The sequence below is a fragment of the Anthonomus grandis genome, chromosome 8 (genome assembly GCF_022605725.1).
Source record: "Anthonomus grandis grandis chromosome 8, icAntGran1.3, whole genome shotgun sequence".
NCBI classification, from domain to species: Eukaryota; Metazoa; Arthropoda; class Insecta; order Coleoptera; family Curculionidae; genus Anthonomus; species Anthonomus grandis.
Window position 1 is genome coordinate 13741503 of NC_065553.1, and position 18011 is coordinate 13759513.

Below are 18011 nucleotides of genomic sequence, written 5' to 3' on the forward strand. Positions count from 1 at the left end.
AAGTTCGAGCCTCAAAATTCAATTTCAATCAATCAAATTCAATGTTTAATTAAATTGATAGAAAATCTTTTCGGTAATTCCTAAAGACAGTATAAACTTGATTGAATTTTTAATTTTCTTTTGGATTCTTATCTATCTATGTAAAGGTTTTTTCGCTTTGATATTTTGATTATTTAAACTTAAAGAATGCTCTAATTTACTCTAAAATGCCTAACTAACCCATATCTAAAGCATTTGGTACTATTGGTATTTCTATATTTTTCTTCAGATTGTGACAAGTATAATTAAGTTTAAGGTTATATTCAAAGGAGAGTTGGCTAAGAAAATGTATATTCTGATTCAATAAATAAAATGCATTTAAATAATCCTGATACTGAAAATGAATACAAAGTTGAATGTCATCTGCAAAAGCATATAATTTTCGATTTTAGACATATTGTATAATGAAGAAATGTTTAAAAATTCAATATTTTTTCTATTTTTAGATATGAACTCCGAACCAAATATTACCGAAATTGTTTCTAATGAATGAAATTACCTACGTACCATTTAATTCACTAATTGTGAAATTATTTTTCTACATATAATACCATGTGTCTTCATTGAAATGGGTTATCACTAAGGTTTATCTGATCTGTATACTAACTTTAATCTTATAGAGAGCTTCTTAGAAATTAAATGGTTAATCGCCTTTAATTTATAAAATATTACTTTATAAAATATTTAAAATTTTACAATAACAGGTAACAATATTTGATGGTATTTGGTAAAATGATGCATTCTGGTTAAAACATTTATCATACGAAAGTTGGTCATTATTTTCTTACAAAACAATGCATTCCTGATAAGCCGAGCTATATTGCATTTATTGTGCTTATACGATGTCATATTTGCATTATCGTTAACCGATGATTCAATTTTAAAAACAACCCATATATGTATATCAGTACAAGGATAACATATAAAAATACCTTTTTAAGTACATATATACTATGGTGTCTTATAGTATGCAGATAAGGTTAAAGTATTAATTTCTACTGTTTAGAAAGATATGCAAATGCAAAAAAAACGGTATTCATATTCGTTAGACGCTAAAGTTAACGTTCTCTTTTCTCAAGTTACCATTTATTTATTTATATAAATTTTATCCTTTTACTGGCCAATAAACATATTTCATTATGTATTTTAAACCGCAACTTAAAAGCTGTGGTGGAACATAGTTAAACACATGTGTTTAGTTAAAAATATCATGTTTCCGAACTGGATCTCATAAAACTGTTGTACACGTTATAAGTTTCTCAAAAATGTTATTGAATCACCTAAAGTATGGTTTAACTTGATCATAATATATGTCTATGGAAGTTTGAAAAATATGTTATATTAGCACCAGTTTCGATTTGTCTCTAAATATTATAAGGAAGTTATATTTATTGTAATAAAAGAAAAGTTTAGTGTTTATTAGAATAATAATTAGTTTTCCCATAATCCCCCAAAAAATTTGATAAAAAGTGAATTGTACGAAGACTTAATGATTCAATTTTTTTTGGGAAATAATAAACGGAGACCAGTTACTTATTATGTTAGTTATTACGTCACTATTTAAATAAATAACAATTAAGAAAATGCTATCTCATACACTTCATTATTGAAAAAAAGAAAGAAAAGAGTTGATTAAATGAGATAGTATTCTCTAAATTAATATTTGTTTAAACAGTGACTTAATATTCAACAAAATAAATAATTATTTATGAATTCGTCACAACAGAACATGCTAGGTTTAACACAGTTTAAGAGGGACAAAATATGGGATTATTGAAGAATATTTTAAAGGAAATCGTTGCTTAAGTTGAAGATGTTAGGTTTAACATAGTTAAAGAGTGGCGTCAAAATTTAAGAAGATATCCGGAATTTTAACTAGTATGGCAAAGTTGCTACTTTAAAAAACCAATAAAACTTTAAATAAGCCATTAAAATGCAAGAATAATAAATTTTTTAATTAAACTCAAATTACAAGTTTCAAGGAAAAAAGTCGAATTTTCATACAAAACATATCGCGTCCTTGAAAACCAGTACAAAAGCCAAGTCTTTTAAAAGCTGATAAGAGCAACTATTTGGTCATATTGAAAAAGAATGATTATGTTGAAAAGGTTATGGGTTTGGATTTTGCTAATTCCGATAATATCCATACAATTAGTAAAAATCGTTAAAGTGCATTTTTTGTTTAAATTAACGCAAATCATTGACAAATGTCATTTTACTTTTCATTCTTTAATACCACTACGGATAGACTCTGTCACATTAATCTCAGATCATCCATAAGCCTAAGACAAGTAGTTTCCTTTATAAATTCTCCTTGCTACCATTTGTCTTTCTGATTAAATAATGATTTAAAAGATGTCATCATATTTAAGAGTGAATTCTTTAAAAACATAAAAAAAATATATTCATTTAAGTTCCAAGTTAATAACCCTGGACATTAAAAACCTTTTTCCTAGTATATTACCTTCCGATTGTTATGGTAAAAACCCTTTACCAAAGACCTCGCTGTGTAGACTTATTGTTGAGGACCACCTGAATTTTTTCCTTTAATAAAATATATTAATGGATAAGTTGCTGGTTTGACTATTGGTTCTTATCTTTCCCACATCTTATTCTCAATTAGATTGTTATGCATGATTTGAAAAAAAAAGTCAACAAGTTTGGAGGGCTCTTGGGAGTGTTTAGGAGATATGTTGATGGTATCTTCATCATGTGGAATAGAATGACCAAGAGATGGTTTATTATCGTGCTTCTTCTTTATATTTTTTATTTCTTTTGAGTTTAGTTAAAAAATATTTTCTTTCAATGTCTCATGTTTTGATTGTATCCTTGAGAGTGAATTAGATTTAACTTTTGGATACTATATTATTCATATATTAATAAACATAATTTACAAAAAGTCCGTCTATTTCTTCATCTTTTTCAAGTGCCATCTCATCAGCTATTCTTACTTTTAATGCTGCAGCTCTAAATAACTCAACGGAACTACAGATGTAGTATTTTCTCAGACCATTGATCTAGGAAATACGTCTTCTTCCTCTGCTTCTTTTTCCCTGCATAATATTCTGCGCAATAATTTTTATTACCCTCTTATCATGTGACCCTCATTATTTTCATTGACTCCTGTTCATAAGTATTTGTATTTACTAATATGCATGTAAGGTAAATCCGGTCTCCTCGGTGCTCGTCACTATTGATCAACCAAGTTCTATAAATCTTCTATTGTTTAGGCAATAAATAGGTTGTCGTCTGCATACTGCTATTGTTAATAGGTATTCCAGTATTCTCTGAACGATTTCTTCCGAATAAAGAATAAATCACAGCGGCGATAGTACACGCCTGTACTGAAGTTCATTATCCACTTTGCTATTGGTCTGAGTATAGTATAAATTATTTTTACTTTTAAGCAATTGAATAAGGGGGTTTTGGCGAACTTACATCGGTTTATTGATGTCCATGCATCTTTGAGTCAACACATTAAAGACAAACAAGGCTTCTCTTGTTCCTGTTGTATTTCTGAAGCCAGAAATGGGTTTCGCTAATATCCCATTCTAATTTCCTAAAAATTCTCTGATGTATAATTTTTACGAATACTTTGAGAGCGTAACTCATTATACTGATGGTTCGATGGTCGCTACATCCTGTGCGTTAACGTTTTTTGGTAATAATTCTTTAAAATAAATGAATTTATGCAAAATATTTAACGTGTGTGGAACTTTTGGTTTTCTTTTTTTTGCAGTAAGTGAATAAAATTGTTAACTTTTTAGTTGGAAATTATAAAACAATGTGAATGAATATAATAATTGACATGCATGATTGATTGGACTATTAGGGCGGAGAAGTTACATAGGCAGTATAGCATAGATTCAATGAAAAATGCTGGTTTTGTAACTGTTTAAATTTATTGGCTTTTAATGTTTTTTTTTAATTTAAATTTAATATTTACATTGCTTTGATTTTTTTTCTTAGAAATTGTAATTTTTAAAAAAAATTAATTTCTTTGTAGGTAGGTTACTTGTTAGAATAGTTATATAGCTAAATATCGTCTATTTGTATAAGTTTATAATTCCTTTTTATTTCATTAAAAAACGATTATTATTATTATTATTATTATAAACCTTAGATGTATCAACGAAAAATTAGTAATTAAAATTATTAACCCCTACTCGGATATATGCAAGCACAAGCATTATTAATTTTAATATAATCACATAAGCAATAATTGTAACCCCAAACATGTTAATTTTAAAGGAAATTTTATGAGATATTTTATCAAAGTTTACAAATATTTCACCACTAACATTTAAAAAGCCTCGAACCTCGATAAAACTAAATTACTACAATAAAAACGAGCATCTTCGGCAATTGCGATATCAAAAACCAGGACATTAAGGTAATCAGTAAGTTCAAGATCGTCTCCGAAATTAAATTACATCTGGTGCATCATACTGTCCTTGCACATGTTTTTTTCCTTAAATTCGCATTAACTTTACATTTTTTTGGTGTCATCTTTCCTTTATGTAAGAGGGCACTGTAACATATAAAAGCCGTAGCATTACAAGCAGATGGTATCACATGCCTTTTACGTTTCAAACAATATACCTGTAAAGCAACATTATGAAGGTAAGTTTATATTCATATTAAGAATGAAAACTTATTTAGTATTTTTATTTTTAGTTCCTTATCTTAGGATTTATTCTAACTATTGTTAACTGTGCAAGCCTAGATAATCTTGCTTATTTACCACCCAATCAAAGATCGCCGAATCCTTTGTCTAATCAGTATCTACCTGCATCGAATCACCTATCAAGTGCAGTATTTGGAAGCTCTTCTCCTGAAAGTTCTACTAATACTCTAAGTATTAATCAAAATAGAGGAGGCTTCGCTTCTAACGCAGCATTTGGAAGTTTTGGAGCATCTGGAGGATCGTTTGGTAGTTACGATAGTAGTTATAAAAATTCTGGTGGATCATTTAATTCTAACCAAAGAGGACAAGCAAGTTTTAACCCACAAGGACTATCCACCTCATATGGTGGTTATTCTGGAGCTGGTAATGCTTTGGGTTCAAGTCAAACTGATTTTAAAAAGAATTCAAACCAAATTATTGGCGAAGCATCTATAGGAGCATCTTTTAAAAATCAAGGTAATTCAGAATACTCCGGTTATTCGTCTTCTTCTTCTTCAGGAAGTTCTTTTGGAGGATATGCAGGAGCCTCAGGTCAAACAAGTTTAAAAAGTAGTGAAAGCCTTATTCCTATTCTTAAACTAGCTAATGATAATAATGGCGACGGAACATACAAGTAATATTTTTTTTAAATATAAAATTTTATAAAATCTAAACAATATTTACTACTATTAGGTACAGCTATGAAACTGCAAATAGCATTTCAGCCGAAGAACAAGGGGATGCAAGGAATGGTGGTACCAGAGCTCAAGGGTCTTTTGGCTACTCTGCTCCTAACGGTCAACATATTTCTATTTCATACACTGCTGACGAGAATGGATTTCTTCCTCAAGGATCACATATCCCCACTCCACCTCCAATTCCTCAAGCAATCTTAAAATCCATTGAGGAAAATGCTGCAGCTGCAGCCAAGGGTATAGTAATAGTATTCCGATTCCTAACTGATGGTGTAAATAATCAATTTTATAGGAAATTATAACGAAGGTGCCTATAGAGGAGAAGGTTTAAATGAAGCATCTTATAATGCTAATGCTGGAAGTGGTTTTCATGCTACTTCAAGTTCTCAAAGTTTTCAAGGATCTTTTGATTCCAGTGCTATTAAGAACCTCCAGGCTAATGCTGGTAATAATGGAGGATATAAATACTAACAGTATTATTATTGTGATAATTAATTTCGTAAGATTTCGAAGCAGATTTACTTAATAAAAGTACTAAAAAACATTCGTTTATTTTACTTGCCACCCTGAAACCTTACCGATACTTTTTAATAGAATGCCTTAATAACAAAATTCTAGAAAATTATTGAGTTGGATAAAAATAATCGTTATCTTAAAATACCATCAAAAGTTAGATTATAAGGTTATTCTACAGTTAATGGACTTAAACACCAGACCTAAGCTATTCACGGGGAATGATTCCTGCGTTGTATATATCTTCTGTGATTAATTTAATCATTTTTGTAGGAATTTTGTCGGTTCCTGGACATTTTTTAGATTTTGCTATTTTTAGTGCGTGCATTACTTCTTCTTTTGTTACTGTTGGGCCTAACTCTCTTTTTAGGTTCTCTTCCACTATTTCTTGTTGTCTCTCATCATCGTATAGTTCTTGGATATAGTCATTCCATCTTGCTAGTTTCCCTTCAGCGTCTGATATTATTTGATTTTGTCCAGCCACATATTCCTTTGGTTTAATTCTTTTATACCAGCTAGATTAAGATCATCCTGCTCTATTGGTAAATCTTCTATTTCTGTATATTTTTGTCCGTACCATTGTTCTCTGGCTTCACATATTCTTTTCTTCATCAATTTATGTGCATGGTTATAAGCGTTGTTGTCTGTGTTTTTGTACGATCTTCTTTCCTCCGTTTGCTTTAAAATTTTGTCAGTCATCCATAGTTTTGTTTTCGTCGTTAGTTGTTATCATAGTTATGGCCTCATTCGGTTTACCTTTGATTACTTGGTTCGGTGTTAATACTCTTGGTCAATTGAACTCTCATTATTGAGCTTTTAAGGCCTAAGGTTTGCAGATGTTCTTTAATTTTGATGGAGATTTTAGCTTCTCTCTATTTACAAGGCTCTGATTAAATTTAAAAAAAATGGCAAAACGCTTACATTTTCTATTTTTAAATCTATTATATTTTTGGACTAATAATTCTTCTTAGGGTATATTATATTTGTTTTCCTTATTAAAATCTTTTCGAAATTAACATTTGAACTTAATTTATAAAATTATTTTATAGTATTAATAAGTACTTCACCTACGATCCCTTCTTAAACAGTTTAATTTCTTCTAAGATTTCCCACTAGGGAATGATGAATGTTTTTCTGTAACAATATTTATGTAATATACACGTATGTATATTAGAACTAAAATATATAATTCTTTTAAATCTCTTTTAACGAGAAATAAAATTTTGAGTTCAATATCTGAAGCTTTCAAAGAGAGTATTTTAACTAAGTCATAAATTCATTACTCTATGAAATTTCACAGAAACCATAATTCTTTTATTAATAAATAAATAAATTTTCTTAATCAAGAACATGTTTGTCGTTCGGTAGTATCGCACCATAACCCGATTACGACACAAAGAAAATAATAATTAACTCCAATATTAATTGACTTTTGACACAGAGCGTATTGCCACAGTTAATTGAAATAATGGGTCGAGAATAACAGCATTTATCCTTAAGCGAGTAGCTAATAAGAAAATTAGACTTTTTGCTGTATTAATAAAACGTAGGAGGCTTGCCAATTAATTAATTAAAATGTATTTTTTACCTGTTAATGGCAATAGCGGTCATGCTCAGGACTGATCCAGCGACGTTTCCATAAAATAGCACCGGGAATAGCTGACACAAAGCATCTCCGAATATCCATGTTTCGTAAATGTACCGCGCAGCGGTCAGTGGCAAGTTGACTGCGCAGAAGATCAAATCTGAGACGCAGAGCGATATCACGAATGCTGTGGTGCAGTGGGTTTTCAATTTGGTACTTTGGCATAGGGCGAGGATCGTTATGAAGTTACCTAAAGAAAAGAAGAAAATCTTGTATACAGGGTGTTTCCTAACTACGGTACGAAACTATACAGGGTGAATCGTTAGGTCGTTTTATGAAAAAAAGTTCCTATGAACGTATGTCGGGAGTTGCTTTGTTTCTGAGATACAGGGCGATGAAGGTTCCAAAAAATAACGGTATTTTAAAAATACTATAACTATATCCTTAAACCCATTTGGTTGAAATTTGGTGCAGTTATTTGAAGTTATAAGACGCTTATTTAGCTGTAACTAGATTGAAATTATTAGGTCCAGTGGCGTGTCAGTGGGCACCACATGCTTATTGTTGAGAGAAAAACAAGGCCAATAATTGTTTTGCAGCTTTTTATTTATTTTTGTATTTAAGCAACTAAAAATACAACTTTTTCGTATCTTATATTATCTTCATATCTGGGTTTGTTTTCAAAAAAAAAATTTAAGTATCTTTAACTCATTCTAAAAATTATCCATGGACGACAACATGAAATAAAAACCAATTAATTCGATAAACAATTTCGACCTTAAAGTAAGCGAGCAAAATGCCCAACTTCTGATAAAATACACGACTGCAAACGATTTGTCATTGAGTGTCTGACACGCTCAAAAATACCTGGAGTATCCCTTATGATATTGCAATTGACAATAATTATCCGATTCCTCAAGTCATTCACATTTAGAACAGGAGTTTTATAAACAACAGCCAGGGGATTCATATCAGGACTGCGAGCCGGCCAATTTTGAGGTCCTGCACGTCCAATCCAGCAATTAGGGTAGATGACGTCGAGATGCTGACGAGCAAGAACACTGAAATGAGCTGGAGCCCCGTCGTGCATAAACCACATGTTGACTCTTACTTGTAGGGGTACTTCTTCTAATAAAGTGGGTAAATAGTGTTGCAAGAAATCCGTGTAGGATTCACCTGTTAATCTTGCCGGTAAAAAAAAATGGGACAATTAGGTAGTCACCAATAGTTCCTATCCAAACGTTCAGCGAAAATTGTTGCTGAAAATGAGTTTCTTTAATAACGTGGGGATTTTCGTCGGCCCAAAAATGATCATATATATGTATATTGTAGTCATTGATTTTTAGTGTTACTGCTGAGGTTATTAATTTCTGAATCTTAATTTAAACTCTTTTACAACCTATAGATAGTGTAAGATTCTAATTACAAATCCAAATCTAAAAGTGCTACTTTTAAGGTGAATTTTTTACCATTCTGAGACAAAATGCCCTAGAAAATAGTAAGCTTTTTCTTAAGAATATGAAAAATATAATTTCGAATAAAAGAGCCTCCCTTAGCATTTTGAAAAATGGTTAAGGACATTGATGTTTGAAAATTAGAGTGCCATGGTAATTTGACGATAAAACTTCTAAAACCAAAAATTAAAAAAAAAAATGAATTAAAGTTGATGAAGTGGCTTAGATGGTTGAATATGTTCCTTAAAGAACTTGCATGATAGACTCCAAACACGATATGATTACTCCTTCTTGAAATATTTAGTTTTAAATAAATAAAATGCGGTTCGGAGGACCAATTATGTGCAAGTTTTTCGTAAATATCTACGCTAATATTAAAAATGTTGAAAACTTACAAGAAATAAAAATAAGGTACTTTTTGAAAATCTATGACATGGTCATACTTTCTTTATTAAAAAAAAATATTTTAATTTACTTATATTTTTTTTAGGAAACTGTAAGGTTTATTAAAGCATTTTTCGTTGAAGAACATGATCCAAAATACAATATAATTATTTTATATATCTGTTGAGATGTTTGTTCTTAGATATAAAAAATCCGACTCAATGGACCAATTATGTAAAATTTAAAATTGTGAAAATTAGTATTAAAAATTTTGAAAACTTACAATAGAAAAAATTACGCATTTTTTAAAAATCGAAAATTTTTTTTTTAAATAAAAAAGTGTATATATTAATTTACTTATATAAACACTTTTCAAATAGACCTTATAATTTACCGGTGTGAAGTTAGCAGCCAATTATTGGCAGCCAAAATTTTATGTACAAACCTACTGCCTGAGGTAAAATACAATGTCTTTTTATCTTTTACGGATTTGCCGTATTTTAACCCCAACCACCTCTGACCTTATTTAATTTTTTTTGTTTTTAAATACAAAAAATCAGGGCTGGATGGACCAATTATGTCAAATTTAGAAATGTGAAAATCAGTATTAAAAATTTTGAAAACTTACAGTAGACAAAAATAACGCAATTTTTTAAAAATCGATGAAATTTTTTTAAAATAGAAAAGTGTATATATTAATTTACTTATACAGGGTGTTCCGTTGATCATGTTACAAACTTCTAGGGCAGATAGAAAACGTCAAAAGGAAAACAAAAGTTCATATAAACAAGCGTCCGGAAAAGCTTCCTCAGGGAGCTAGAGCTCTTTGAAAATAACCTTTAAAAACTAGTTTTTTTTTAATAGCTCCGGAACTACTTTAGCTACCGCAATCAATTTTGGGAGGTAAGTTATTGTTAGTACGTTTATTCTTTTGAACCTACTAAATAAAAAAAATATTTACCAGGGGCCTCAGAATCAGGGGGGTATTTGGTAAATTAAGGCCCATTTCTTTAAGACTTTAATATCTGCCCTAGAAGTTTGTAACATGATCAACTGAACACCCTGTATAAACACTTTTCAAATAAACCTTATAATTTAATACAGAGTTTTACCCTGGATTTTAAATACAAAAAATCCGGCTGGAAGGACCAATTGTGTGAAAGTTGTTTGTTAATATCTCCGTTAGTTTTAAATTAAATTGAATTTTGGATACTCATAAGAGACGAAAAAAAGAGTTTTTAAATAAAGTTTATTCGAAAATTTTGTGATTTCTTGTTTGTTTTTTAAATACAGAAAATCCTGCTCAATGGAACAATTATGTGAAAATGTTTTAAAGCTTGTAAGAGGCCAGAATAATGTATTTTTTAAAAATCTATGGCAGAATAATAATTATAATCTTTTCTCAAAGAGACCTTAAAATTTGGAGAATTTTACGATAAATAAAATGAGTCCAAAGACAATATAACTATTTTAGTATTTTGTTGAAATTTTTGGATTTAAATACAGAAAATCAGGTTCGAACAACCAATTATGTTAAAGTTTTTAGTAAATATTTCCGTTATTTTTTAAAAAATCTAAATTACAAATAGGTTAAATAGACTTTCAAAATTAATATAGAATTTTGTGAACTCTTTTTTTAAATCTAGAAAATCAGACTGAATGGATCAATTATGTGAAAATGTTTAAAAACCTACAAAAGACCAAAATAACGTACTTTTCCAAAATCTATAACATGTTTATTTTTTTAATAAAAGGGGATTATATTTATTTGATTATTAACTTTTTTCAAAAAAAACCTAAAATTTAATTAAAATTTGTAATTTAAAATTTACGTAAACTAACAAGCTAAAAATAATGTATTTTTTAAGATCTATGGCATGATTTTATTTTTTTTTTATATTATATTAATTTACTTACATGTATATTTTCTGTCACACTCTAAGATTTATTAAAGAATTTTAAATAAAATAAGCTCAAATATGATAAAATTATTTATTTTTTTGTTGAGATTTGTTTTTAAATAGAGAAAGGCTCTGGCTCGAAGGACCAATTATGTGAAAGTTGTTGTAAATATCGCTAGTTTTAAATTAGATTGAATTTTGGAAGCTAGTTAAGTTCTATAACATGGTTATAGAATTTTTTTTAAAGAGTTTTTATTTTAAGTTTAATAGAAAATTTTGTGATTTCTTGTTTGTTTTTAAATACAGAAAATCCTGCTTAATGGATCAATTATGTGAAAATGTTTGAAAACCTATATGAAAGCAAAATAACGTATCTTTTGAAAATCTATGACATGCTTGTATTTTTTTTGTATTAAAAAGTTTTTATATTCATTTATTTATGCACGTTTTTCAAATAGACCTTGAAATTTAATTGCAAATCTTACAGATACGATAAAATTATTTAATGTTTTTGTTCAGATCTTTCCTTTTAAATACAGAAAATCTGGCTCGAAGGACCAATTATGTGAAAGTTTTTCGTAAATATCTGCTTTATTATTTAAAATTTTAAAAACTTACAAGACAAAATTAACGTATTTTTTTTAAATCTGACATGGTTGTATTTTGTTTTCATTTAAATTTTTAAAAAAGTAGCTTAAAAATTGAATAAAGAATTTTACACACTAATTAATTGGGTGTATATCTTAATCTAATTTTACAAAATTATTACCAAAGACCGGTCTGAAGAATTCATTTCAAATTATGCCCATTGAGTCAATGAATTTATATGTAAGCCTTGAAAAACATTATCTTTATTTTAGCTTTGTCATAGCTTAAACCAGCTATTAAAACCAAAACAATTGCAATAGCTACATAGCTGCTATACCTAAAAAAAGTTAGAAAGAAGAAATAAATAAAATGAAGTTACAAAAGTAGAATATGAACCAAGAAATATTAGGCTAAGAACAGGAAAAAATTAAAAAGGACAAAGAAAACACGCAACCTTACAAACAAGCAATTGAATAACAAAATTTTTATTGTTTTTGTAGAGGAAGATGTTTTTTAACTAGATTTTATTTAAAGGAAACAATTAACTCTTAGGGTGCATATCTAATAACGTTTTAAAGGTAGAAATTGAATGAAGAAAGAAGAAGCTAAGCGTAGAAAAATTAATAAAATTTATTAAGTTCGATGTCTGTTTAAAGGAGTAAAATTTATTTCTCAACAAATGTTTTTTTTACTTGATTTGGAAATTTTTTATTATAAATATTAATTTAACTCATCAAATAATTTATAGACATACGTTTATTGATTTTTGGTCCCAGAAAAATTAATTAACAGGCTTATGTAGTTACCTATGTAAAAAAACACACACCGTGTGTCCATTTTTGTCTGTTTTAAATGATCAATTTTAAATAACTGCGTTTTTGTTTGTGAGAAATTTTTGAGTTTATCATTATTTTTGATTTTGCATTTCATGCGAAATTTTCTCTTAATATTTTGTTTTGTTACTTTATTTTATTTCAAATTGCGAGTTATTTAATAATTTTAATTTTAAATTCTCTTTTGAAAGGAAGTGAACAAAAGAAGATGAAGCGAAGAATAGAAGAAAATATATAGTGCAAAGATAATGTAAATTATGATATTTCTACATGAGAAAATTTCTATATAGATTAAAAGAATCAACACCTGGAAATATCAAGTAACGATATAATATGTCTCTTTAAAAACTATTTTCCAATCAAAATTCAAATTTTTTTGCTGGTATAATGCACAAAAGAAAACCATGTCAAAATGTTATTTTCCATTAAAACAAATTATTTAATTACTCTTTTTACTTAAGAAAAATTATTAAACAGAAATGTAGTCTACTAATTAATGCTTTTAATACTGGAAAAAACAATCTTTCTCTCTTTCATTGCTTCGCATATATTATTATATTATCTGTAACTATCTAAATCCAAAATTTATATAACAAATAAAGTTCACTTATGAAATATTATGCCAAATATACCTGAATGAAACGTATATCACCGTGAGGCTATATTTGTATGTTTTTCCCAGAGTTCTGATCTCATTATTTAATCTTTTTCCCGCAATACCTCGCTTTATCTCAAGCCAGATTTTTACCTTGACTCAAAATGTAACATGTTTGTTTACATACGTAATGTAAAATGTATACCTTATATACTACTTTACTGCGGTTATCTTATTTTCTTATCATTAAATCAAAGGCTAAGGAGCATAAATAAGCAGTAAGCTACTTAAAAGATTTTCATGGTAACCATACAATAATATACAGAGGGATTGAACCTAACAGTAAGCCCCTTTAAATGAGTAGCCCAAATTAGACTTTTTGCAATATTTTTGTAACTAAATATAATTATTTATTGAATTTTTGAATGGTTTATAAATATTTGATGCTAAATCGAATTCTAAACTTAAAATTTGAAAATTGTTGTCAAAACATCCTGCAAAAACAAGCATTCACTACTGAACCAAATTACTACCATAAATAGAGTAAAATATAGATATTCCTGAAATATTCTATCCAAAAATCTCATCCATTATTCTCTAACAGACCAACATACAAAATTGACGAAAAACAAAGAAAAACACAAAGTCTCGGTCTCACAACATGTAATAAAACAGGCTACACGTGTTTCGCTCTAGTTAGAGCATCATCAGGTCTAAAATAAAAATATTACTAAAACAAAATTAAAAACTTACATAAAACAATAAAAAACCTTAAAAGCCATCCACACACTTCACAGTACATAAATAAGCAATAATTTTAAGGTTATAATTGTACACAGCAAAAAATAAAAAAATTAAAAAGTCGAACGCAACAACATATAGACTCATCGAGAATGGAACCCGGTACCACAAGGTTAGACGTATAAGTGTAAAACCTATCGACTATACGGACCTAATGCTAAAACAACTTAATACGTTAGCCAATGTAAGTTGAAGAAAGTGACTAAAAGGAAAATGTTAAAAGATACTTAGTTAAATTAAATTGTTGAAAATTAAATTAGGTTCAAAAGTAAACACGTTATTCACACACACGAGCACAGGACTCTTTTTAGCTTTTGTAATTTCCATTTTCTCCAGAAGGTCAAGCTTCTTACCTTCATGAAGCATATTTCAGCTCCCACCTCCGAAGAAAAATTATGAGTAGAGGCCAGCAAATGGTTAGCAAACGCTGATTTGGTATCACTGACATTGGTATTTTAAAATTTTTCAAAAAGCGCTACGTGTTCTTTAACGCGTGTAGAGATTTTTGTTCCATACTGGCCAATGTATACTGCGTTGCAATCGTCACATTTTAAAGAGTAAACTCCCGATTTAGAAAGGATGTTTACTTTGTCCACTGTACTGACCAATTGGTTCTTTAAATTATTGACTGTCTTAAACGTGATTTTTACATTTAGGGATTTAAAGAATCTTACTAAATTTACGGAAAGGAACTTAGCGAGTCGTTATTATGAACAATATTGTAGGTCAATTTATATTTATTTAAAAATTTGTAATAAATTTTGTCTATTAAATGAAGGGGAAGTCCGTTGTTGAGAGCAATATGCTTTATAATATTCAATTCTTTAGCGAAAGCTTCTTTTGACAAGGGGATATTAAACAATCTATAGAAAAATGAATTAAATGAGTAGGGAGAATTTGAAGACTACTGAATTACATTATCGGTAGTAGTGGGCTTATGATATATTTCAAAAATAAGTTTATTGTTGCAGTTGAACGAAACTAAGAAAATTTGGTAGGTCTTCCTCCCTGCCATTCCAGAATATAAAAATGTCATCCACATACCTCTTATATACCGTGAGGCAATCTCTAAACCTACCCTCAACTATTTCTCTTTCTAGATGACTCATGAAAATCTTGCTTAGTAGAGGGGAAAGACAAGAACCCATAGCCAAACCTGAGACCTGCCTGAAAATTTTATTGTCAAACTGGAAAAAATTTTGGTTGATCACTATATCGAGTAAGTCTAAAAGACCCTCAATGATTATACGACTAAGAGATGTTTTTTAATAGGAGAATTCTCACTAACTTTAAACAAGCTTTGGGAGGGATGCTGGGAAAAAGATTTTTTACATCTAAGGAAATAAGTTTAGATCCATGAGGGATAATAAGATTTTTCAAACTGTTGGTTAGATCAATAGAATTCTTAGTCGAATAAATACTCTTAAAGTTGGTCACCTCCCTGAGAACGTTATTCAACCAAGAGGAAAGATTATAGCATGGGGAGTTAACAAAGGAAACAACTGGACTTATGGGAAAATTGGTCTTATGGATTTTGGGGAGACCATAAAGAATCGAAGTTCTAGGATACATAGGATACAGTTTTTCTTTTTTAGTGTTAAAGAAATCGAGAGTTAAGCTACATCTGTCCAATGTTTGCTTAACTTTCATAAAATACGAATTGGTGGGGTTTCTATTAACTGTAATGAAATCCCCCGAGTCCAGAAAATCCAATATCTTTTGAATATAATCAGTCTGTTTAAAATTACCAAGCAATTACCCTTGTCTGCTTTTGACAATATGAAATCGTTACACTTTATTTTATTTTTTCGCGAAATTAGGTTCTTTTTATTGATGTTATTGTTTAAGCTGTTCGAGCCACATGTAGAATTTAAAAAGTTTATTATTTTAGCGCGTAAGATGTTCTTATTTCTTATATCAGTCGTCTGCAAAACACTCTTAGCCTCAACAGCTAAAGTCTCTCGTGTTTGGGTGTCCACCTTATTATAAAGATTAAACTTAAGGTTAAGGTTTAAGCTTTTTTCTTTACTTTTTTCGCCAGAGGGAAAAAAAACATCAGACAAATTTAAATTTTTTTTATGAAACTGAAAATGACAATGGCCTAATTTTATTTGATATTCCCTAGACCTAACGGTGGCTTTAAGACGGTTCAACTTATTGTTTAATTTATTAATAGTGTTTCTAAAACTAACCTCTAATTTATCCCTGAATAAACAGTCTAAAGTACTAAATTCCAAGTGATTTAGAAATGAGTTTAACGTGAAATAGAGGTATTTTACTAAAGAGTTCACCTTGTTTAAAGTTCTATAATCGCACTTCACTTCTTCCTTCAACCTAGTTGTTCTGGCGACGTTTACGGCAGTTTTTGATGAATTCGTTCTTATTTTACACTTCAGATTAATGAATTTCGGGGTTAAACCGAACAATAAAGATTGTTGAAGAAACCATATTTTTAGCAGCAGATTCTTCTGTGCAAAAAGGTTCGTCTGGTAGTGGCGGATGAGTTTAGCTTGACTAGCATTTTCAAATCCAAAACTCTCATTCATTCTATCTAAATATTCCGAAAACAACCCCAGTATTATAGGTTTTAATGGGGTAAAATAGGGTATCAGAATGTACATATTTTTTTATACAGTTACAGTTTGTTTCTTCAAATAAAACCAATAAATAGATTTAAATCAAACATTTTTAGACTTACATTTTTATTTTTAGGCTTGACCAGGACTTTTTTAATTCAACAGTTTATAGGAGTAAGTTTTCTGGTTTTTTAGGTCAACGAAAATAATTTTTAAGACGATCATATTTTTGTTGCTGTCAACGTTTTGACCTACATGAAGGTTATCCTCAGGATACTTAAATTAAATGATGTCTATAACCTACATAAAATAATTTGTAAAAATATCATAATTTAAAATTGAAGATTATTAAACAGTCAACGACGGACATTTATATGAATGTAAAAAAACTTGTTTGTTTCTGGATCAATTCCTGGATTAAACCTAATTTTAAATTGTGAGTGTCCCGAGGTTGATCTCTGTGTAGGTTGAAATGTGTAGAACAAAAATAATTGATCCTATACAAAAAATTTCACATAAAAAACCAATAAGCTTAAAGCGATTTATATTTTTTATTTCGTTTTTATGTGGTTTTTATTTTTAAAGCACATTTGCAAATATTTGGATGTTTTGCTCGTTAATTACCTTATGTTTAAATTTTACAAATTATTATTTTATACAGTACAGAGGATAAATTGCAATCAAAAGGACAAAAAAAATCTTGGTGGTGAAATTTTTGAAAAAAGTTAAAAAAATATAATTTATCCCTTAAAATTGGTTTTACTACTAGACTGAGCATCATAGATTCCATGATTGAGGTGGTTGGCTAAGCACCTTGATAAATAGTAGAGCTGCATTGCGGTATTCCTAGACTTGTCGAAGGCAATTGACACCGTTTCATATAATATTGTTGAATGTACTTGAAAAATGCGATATAAGAGGTGTTGGATTTAAAATTTGTAGTAATTGTTTCTCGCAAAGAATGCAACTCTCCTAAATAAATATTTTAATTTCGAGTATACCTTTAAGATCAAATTACAGTAAAATATAGATAACTTATAAAAACGTTAATTAGCATGAATTGTTTGGGTATTTTCATATCAATTGCTTATTATATATGATTCATATCAAGGAATTGCGATTGATGCTTAAAGGGTCTGTATAAGTTATAGATTTATTTGATTTTTTTTCTGAAAATCACCTAAGGATTTATTCGCTTAAGGATTAGCATCTTATTCTGAAACACTCTGCATATATCGAAATAATGAATATATTGAGATACGGTAAATATTTTTATAAAAGAACACTACATCTCTTAAAGAGCATAATTAAAGAAATGAAACACTTTGAAAATAATAGAAAATAGAAGCTTTCTAAATAAAAAAATACATTTTTACCTTAT

The 18011-nt window shown here is 29.1% G+C and overlaps 3 protein-coding genes across 4 annotated transcripts in view; 1 reads left to right on the forward strand and 2 right to left on the reverse strand.

The window, feature by feature from the left end:
• Positions 1-18011, reverse strand: part of LOC126739588 (protein trapped in endoderm-1) — a 42265-nt gene that overhangs the window by 19331 nt on the left and 4923 nt on the right. For both annotated transcript variants that reach the window (XM_050445341.1, XM_050445342.1), the window contains exon 2: positions 7502-7748. In XM_050445341.1, coding sequence (XP_050301298.1) covers positions 7502-7748 — 247 coding nt within the window. The remainder of the gene's footprint in view (positions 1-7501; positions 7749-18011) is intronic.
• LOC126739587 (pupal cuticle protein 36a-like) lies at positions 4547-5944 on the forward strand. Its single transcript, XM_050445340.1, has 4 exons — positions 4547-4662; positions 4717-5339; positions 5399-5637; positions 5693-5944. Exons 1-4 carry the CDS (start codon positions 4657-4659, stop codon positions 5869-5871), a joined length of 1047 nt encoding a protein of 348 aa, XP_050301297.1. The 5' UTR covers positions 4547-4656; the 3' UTR covers positions 5872-5944.
• Positions 13890-16630, reverse strand: LOC126739589 (uncharacterized). The gene is made up of 2 exons (XM_050445343.1): positions 16247-16630; positions 13890-13966 (listed from the first exon to the last, which is right to left on the reverse strand). The coding sequence occupies exons 1-2, from the start codon at positions 16598-16600 to the stop codon at positions 13961-13963; spliced, it is 360 nt and encodes a 119-aa protein (XP_050301300.1). The 5' UTR covers positions 16601-16630; the 3' UTR covers positions 13890-13960.